Source organism: Cydia fagiglandana, chromosome 26 (genome assembly GCF_963556715.1).
Source record: "Cydia fagiglandana chromosome 26, ilCydFagi1.1, whole genome shotgun sequence".
NCBI classification, from domain to species: Eukaryota; Metazoa; Arthropoda; class Insecta; order Lepidoptera; family Tortricidae; genus Cydia; species Cydia fagiglandana.
Window position 1 is genome coordinate 1635824 of NC_085957.1, and position 8046 is coordinate 1643869.

At 40.2% G+C, this 8046-nt stretch overlaps 1 protein-coding gene across 1 annotated transcript; it reads left to right on the top strand.

The window, feature by feature from the left end:
- Positions 1-2797: 2797 nt before the first annotated feature.
- Positions 2798-6409, top strand: LOC134677273 (oocyte zinc finger protein XlCOF6-like). Its single transcript, XM_063535704.1, has 3 exons — positions 2798-3143; positions 3657-3851; positions 4373-6409. Exons 1-3 carry the CDS (start codon positions 2798-2800, stop codon positions 6313-6315), a joined length of 2484 nt encoding a protein of 827 aa, XP_063391774.1. The 3' UTR covers positions 6316-6409.
- Positions 6410-8046: the final 1637 nt, after the last annotated feature.

An 8046-nucleotide genomic window follows, 5' to 3' on the forward strand; every position in this document is an offset into this window, starting at 1 on the left:
CGGTTTTTCACTTATATCTTGGAAATTTTGCGTCTTAGCGACATGACTACTAAGACAAACCAAAAGCTGATAAAATTTGTTACAAGTTTTATTCAGTCAAGTTTTTCGATATCTTGAATAGTTTTTGAGATATCCGCTCTTGAAAGTTTATTTAGGGCTTTCAATTTTATCTTGATATCTATATTAGTGACGCTGCTAGACCGTGTTTGGTATCATTTTCGTATAAATCGGGGGTGCTGAATTCAGTTTTGGTATCACATTGACACCATTCCTAAGAAAAAACATATAAACTTTAAACAAATACCTTTTTTTTTAAATTCCTCTTTACGCTTAAACCGCTCAACCGATTTAATTAAAATTTGGTATACATAAGATACTTTTTATCTCAATAATCATCCTTTAAAGTTGTGAAATGGAGTATGGGGGGAATTCAACTTCGTCGACGAAACTGAATTCCTGAGGTTAATACTGCTCAAGGTAAGGTTTGAAGTCATGTTTGGTATCACTTTCATCTAAATCACAGATGTATTCCGTCCTAAATTTCATCTAAACCGGTTCAGCGGTTATTGACTCCCCATACAAACTTCCACCCCACTTTTCACACGCTCAAAAGTTGCTTTTGGTTACAAAAACTATCCTATGTCGTGTGTCGAGATTTAAACTATTTCTATACCAAATTTCAACGAAATTGGTTCAGCGGTTTAAGCGTGAAGAGGGATTTAAAAAAATATTTATTTTTAAATTTTGGTTTTACTTCGGAATGGTGTCAATGTGATACCATAAATGAATTCAGCACCCCCGATTTATACGAAAATGATACCAAACATGGCCTAACAGCTTCACTGACGTAGATATCAAGATAAAATTAAAATCCCTAAATAAACTTTCAAGAGCGGGTATCTCAAAAACTATTCATGATATCGAAAAACTTGACAGGATAAAACTTGTAACTAATTTTATCAGCTTTCGGTTTGTCTGAGTAGTCATGTCGCTAAGACGCAAAGTTTCCAAGATATCAATGAAAAACCGAAAAATTCGACCTTCTTACCCCCCTCTACCCCCCAGCAGCGGGGCTACAGTCGGGGACTTTTGATATGTTCACCTCCTAACTAGTCCAAACAAAGTTACGGAGTCAAAAATTGTGTTCCTAGCATTTCCCTCTACAACGTTTTTTGAGCATTCATTTCTTGACCTATTAAATGGGGCTCCCATACAACAAACGTGATTCTTGACCAAAGTTAAGCAACGTCGGGAGTGGTCAGTACTTGGATGGGTGACCGTTTTTTTTTTTTGCTTTTATTTGTTTTTTTTTTTAAATTATGGTACGGAACCCTTCGTATGCGAGTCCGGCTCGCACTTGCCCGGTTTTTCTTATTACCTAAGATTTCATGATTTTTTTTTTAAATCTACTACAAAGTATAAAATGACGATACAAGTTATTTTTTCTAACAGTATTAGATTTATTTTATCCCATAAAAATTATTACAAAATGATTTACTTATTATATTAAAACAAAAACTCATGTTAATTTATAGGCGGCAAAGTGATCCCTACGCGAGCACTCGCGTTACATGGAGAGGCGCGACTACTCTAGGGTTAATTATGGCACTAGAAACTTCATAACTCCCTAGGGAGAACGCTTTTTCTATAACTCCCGCTAAACCTGCGTGCAATTCTACATTTACTGAGCAAGTGTGATGAAAAAGAATAAAAAGATAAAACAGGAGCTGACTTTTAAATAGTTTAGGTAATGATGAGGTAAATATATATCCCTGTTTAGTTATATATATATATATATATATATATATATATATATATATATATATATTATATACCCGTATATAGCTGCGTTTAGTTACAACACTCTGCGCGCGTTTTAAAAATAATAAGTATCTTGGTAAAAAAAATATATATAAAATATTAAAATACCAACTAAAGTATCTATATAAATACAAGTTACAAGATAATTTTTCTAAAAGTATCTTGTATAAGATGGATATACAAGATACGTATCTTGTATCGTATCTTAGGAGTGGATTCCAGATGGGGTGATCAAATCGACCGATTTGATCAGAAATGTAATTGGCGTCAATTTCCAATTTAGTCACCAATTTTAGATTTATGGTGATATTAGCGCCCTCTAAATTGAAAATAAATGCCCCAAATAAAAATACTGGCGTCCCAAAATTGGATCCTATTCTTGCATCCGCACTCCATTTTATCGGTAATATCGGTCATAATCGGCTAGCCAGATTGGCGGTTCGTACGGCCTTATTCGCTCGGACAATTTAATCAGATTGGCGAAAAATTGACTCGTCTGGCTGGACACGTCTGTCACATCTGTAACAACACTCCTGTATACAATAAATATTAATGATTCTTCTGTATTTATATTTAAATCATTGTACTCATTTATTTTACGTCATGACATTAAACTTTAAGTTTATAATTTACCTTATTATATCCTGATCCTTTTCGAAAATTCCGTCTTACCCGTTGTAATCCGCCTCCCTGCTTTGCTCGCATTGCTCGTCTGGCTTAATGCGCCAGGAGCGCGATGCTATTAAAAAAAAAACTCAACTGACACTACTGACACAATCACTGTCGCTGTCATTTTGGGTTTTATTGTATGGTTGTATGCTCTTTGTTTGCAGTTATTTTCTGCGGAAAATTTAGCAAATTGAGTTTATTTTAACAAGAATAGTATTCTCAAATAATCTCCTAGTATTATAAAACGTAGTGTTCCAGCCAGTGTTCTTTGTAGTGTAGCTTTAATTCCTGTTTTAGTATATTCTATATGGTTTTGAAACATTATCCTATTTCGATGGAGTCTTCAGCGTTACAGGGTACAGAGAATGTTTGCGTAGAGGTTCAGCGTTGTGAGGAAGCGTGTATGACATATGAGCCCACGTCCTTGGAAGTGTCTGTGAAGATTGAGCCGCTGGATGATGTGTATGTAAAGGACGAGTCCAAACGCGAATGTGTATACATACAAGCTGAGCCATCGCACTCAGATGTGAGTGTAAAAGACGAGTCGGCCGGCGTGAGCGCGGCGGCGGGGCTGTACACAGACCACGCGGTGAAAGATGAGCTCGTGCTCGGCCCCGTGCTAGTGGAGCGGCGCGCGCGCCACGCACCAACAGGTCGGTTGTGGGATGTAACTATAATCAACACGGAGACCTTCGCTAATGCTTCGGTCAACTATGAGAAATAAGGGATGGGCCGAATATGGGCTTTGCTGAATACGAATATATGAATATTCGAATTTGTTTATTCGGTAAATATTCGGCAGTTCGAACCAAACTATTCGAAAAATATACCGAATACCGAATATTCGGCCCATATCTAGATTTAACTATAACTTTGACGACTGGCCTGGCCTATAGTTGTGCTGTTCTCGAGAACGAGTACATTCTCCAATAAAAAACAGAGAACATTCTCGAGATTGACACAACTATAGTCTGGCCTAGTGGGTAATGACCATGCTGCCTAAGAAGCTGTAGGCCCTAGGTTTGAATCCCTGTAAGAGCAATCTATTTTTGTGATGAACACAGATATTTGTTCTTGAGTTATGGGTGTTTCCTATGTGTATGTTGATTCATCCATATATTTGTCTGACTTACAACTCTAATGGTAATTACAACCCTTTGTTTCAGCCCTTATTAAGGAGGAAGCCGGATTTATGTATGAGGAGGCGCGTGTGAAGGAGGAGTGTGAGGACAGCACAGACGGGTGCGGCGTGAGCGACGCAGCCATGCTGGCCGGCCTGTACGACGAGCATGTGGTCAAGGACGAGCTCGTGCTGGGGCCGGAGCGCCCGCACCGCCCCACAGGCGCCCCGGTGGTGAGAGGTGTGTTGATTGTTGTTTAACTACTGTCGGAACTACTCTGCAAAGCTCCTCCTGACACACACATTCAAACTACCATAATTAACACACTCACACACACCAACACTAGAGTGTAAATAGAGAGTAAATTCTGTAAATATGTTTTCTATTTTTCTTCAATGAAATTTGTAATTGTTCTTCACCTGAATTTTCCGTTTAGTTGTGATGTTGATGTATAAGAATATGTTTAGATGGTACATATTGATACTTCGGTTTGTGATGTTTTATAGCTAGAGTTTTCTTTGCGTTGGTGTGGTAAATATTGTGTGTTTCACTTGGTAGCTAGTTTACTCCTATGCTTTAAATCTCTTACACGTTTTGAAGCATCTCAATTGTTATGGATCACCAGCTCATCTATTGCCAAGAATGAAGTTTGAAAGATAATTATTAGTTAAATTAAAGAAACTTATGTAACGCCCTGCCACTGTTACATATTTATCAGGTTGGTATTTTGGATATTTGAGTATTATTTTGTCGTCTTACAGTGCCCACTCTTGTCTCCTCTGTGGTGGTGTCGGGTCGGCGCCGCTCGTGCTCGGTCAGGCTGGAGCGCCTGCTGGTGGACGCGGAGCGGCGCACCTGCCGGGTCGGGCGCCGCACATACAAGCTGCACGCCACCGAGCCCGCACCCACACCCCATGTCACCACCGCCATCTCTCAATGTCACCATTGCGGCAAACGGTTCAGGAGCAAGTCGGTTTTGAAGAAGCACGTACACACTCACTTGCCTTTACATAATTCAACCGTAGGGGATTATGGTTTAGAACGACATCAAATGCTACACGGTGACAAAAAACTGTATGAAAAGGCTTACATGATTATACACACAGGCGAAAAGCCTTTCAGGTGTACGTACTGTGGCTACGAGAGTAGTAGAAAATCTAATTTACGGACTCACTTGACGACTCATACAGACGATAAGCCTTTCAGGTGTATACACTGTGACCACAAGTCTAGAACAAAGGCACACTTACGGACACACCTGATGACTCACACAGACGAGAAGCCTTTCAGTTGTAGTCACTGTAGCTACAAGTGTAAAAGAAAAAGAGACTTACAGACTCACCTGATTACTCACACAGACGAGAAGCCATTCAGTTGTAGTCACTGTAGCTACAAGTGTAGAAGTAAAGGAGAGTTACAGAGTCACCTGATGACTCACACAGACGAGAAGCCTTTCAGTTGTAGTCACTGTGGCTACAAGTGTAGAAGTAAAGCACAGTTACGGAAACACTTGATGACTCACACAGACGAGAAGCCTTTCAGTTGTAGTCACTGTAGCTACAAGTGTAAAAGAAAAAGAAACTTACAGACTCACCTGATTACTCACACAGACGAGAAGCCTTTCAGTTGTAGTCACTGTAGCTACAAGTGTAGAAGTAAAGTAGGTCTACAGAGACACCTGATTACTCACACAGACGAGAAGCCTTTCAGTTGTAGTCACTGTAGCTACAAGTGTAAAAGAAAAAGAAACTTACAGACTCACCTGATTACTCACACAGACGAGAAGCCTTTCAGTTGTAGTCACTGTAGCTACAAGTGTAGAAGAAAAGGAGGGTTACAGAAACACCTGATGACTCACACAGACGAGAAGCCCTTCAGTTGTAGTCACTGCAGCTACAAGTGTAGAAGTAAAGTAGGTCTACAGAGACACCTGATTACTCACACAAACGAGAAGTCTTTCAGTTGTAGTCACTGTGGATACAAGTGTAAAAGAAAAAGAGAGTTACAGCGTCACCTGATGACTCACACAGACGAGAAGCCTTTCAGTTGTAGTCACTGTAGCTACAAGTGTAGAAGAAAAGGAGAGTTACAGAAACACCTGATGACCCACACAGACGAGAAGCCCTTCAGTTGTAGTCACTGTAGCTACAAGTGTAGAAGTAAAGCAGATCTACAGAGACACCTGATGACTCACACAGACGAGAAGCCTTTCAGTTGTAGTCACTGTGGTTACAAGTGTAAAAGAAAAAGAGAGTTACAGCGTCACCTGATGACTCACACAGACGAGAAGCCTTTCAGTTGTAGTCACTGTAGCTACAAGTGTAGAAGAAAAGGAGATTTACAGAAACACCTGATGACTCACACAGACGAGAAGCCTTTCAGTTGTAGTCACTGTAGCTACAAGTGTAGAAGAAAAGGAGAGTTACAGAAACACCTGATGACTCACACAGACGAGAAGCCTTTCAGTTGTAGTCACTGTAGCTACAAGTGTAGAAGAAAAGGAGAGTTACAGAAACACCTGATGACTCACACAGACGAGAAGCCTTTTAGTTGTAGTCACTGTAGCTACAAGTGTAGAAGAAAAGGAGGGTTACAGAGTCACCTGATGACTCACACAGACCATAAACCTTTCAGCTGTACTCACTGTGCCTACAAGTGTAAAAGAAAAGCACAATTACGGGTTCACCTGATGACTCACTGTTAGAAAAAAAATCCGATTCTTGTCTATGCTCCTTCCTTATAAAAAGCTGGGTGACCATAGATTCTTTCTTTTTCATATCAATCCCGCCTTTAGGGCCCCCCCCACATCTGGCGTCTTTCGAGCGTCGGCGTCTGTCGGCGTCTGGTCAGCGCTATGGAAAAAGACGTCGCTGCGCAGTTGCGTCGACGCTGCGTCGACGTTGCATCGAGCAGCGGCCATAGAATTGTAGACGCCGACGCTCGAAAGACGCCAGATGTGGGGGGGCCCTTAGCTGTAAGTCACCTGTGTCGTCCTAAATAATTTTAATTTAATCTTCAACTCTGAATTTACAGTCGTTGTGTAATCATAACATCATACCATATACATGTGAATATAATAATAATTGTGCATGACAAAGGATTGTTTGATTTGTGTTGCCACCATTAGAGAAAACCTTCCTGTGCATCCAACTTTGCTGAAAGTATCTTGTATAAGATGGATATAATATAAAAAGATTTTACACGATACGTATCTTACAGAAGGATTTTACAAGATACGTATCTTAGGAGAGGATTCCAAACGGGGTGATCAAATCGACCGATCATAAATGAAATTGGCGTCAATTTCCAATTTAGTTACCAATTTTAGATTTATGGTGATATTAAGGCTCAGCGATCCAAAGAGAATCTTGGCCTCCGAAACGAGAGCGTGCCACCTGTCCCGATCCTGCGCAACTTCCTGCCAGTTACTGCGACTGGTAGCCGTCCAGTGGGTCGGCCCAGGTATCGCTGGGAAGACAGTGTGGCGGCGGATCTGCTTCAGCTTCGCGTCAGTAACTGGCAGGATGGTGATATTAGCGCCCTCTAAATTGAAAAAATGCCTCAAAATAAAAATACTGACGTCACAAATTGGTACCTGTTTTTGCGTCTGCACTCCATTTTATCGGCAATATCGGTCATAATCGGCGAGCCTAATTGGCGTTTTCGTCCGCACGGCCCACAGACGTAGATTTGACCGATTTAGGCGGCCAAAATTATTTTAGGGTTTATATTAGTTCAAAATGAGATTAATTTTATCAATAAATAAAAATTAAAAACATGTAAATTTTGCTCTTGTTTTTACTCTAAAATATATTTTCGAGTGAGAACTTTTCTCCCCGAAGCGCTAGGTTTACCTACCTGTAAAAAGATTTTATATTTTTAATCAATTTAAAAGAAAAGGAATTTTCTTTGAAAGCCTAAGTCCGAAAGTTGCGGCTAATTTTGTATACAACATAAAGAAGAATAAGCATTCTATTCAAATATATACAATACACTACAGAGACGCACCCTGAAGTACAACAAAAACCGGGCAAGTGCGAGTCGGACTCGCGCACGAAGGGTTCCGTACCATAAGGCAAAAAAAAACGGTCACCCATCCAAGTACTGACCGACGTTGCTTAACTTTGGTCAAAAATCACGTTTGTTGTATGGGAGCCCCATTTAAATCTTTATTTTATTCTGTTTTTAGTATTTGTTGTTATAGCGGCAACAGAAATACATCATCTGTGAAAATTTAAACTGTCTAGCTATCACGGTTCGTGAGATACAGCCTGGTGACAGACGGACGGACGGACGGACGGACAGCGAAGTCTTAGTAATAGGGTCCCGTTTTACCCTTTGGGTACGGAACCCTAAAAAGAAGTTTGAAAAACCAAATCTATGAAAAAAACAACATTTTGTGAAAGGTCATATTTAACTGGCTAAAAATATATGA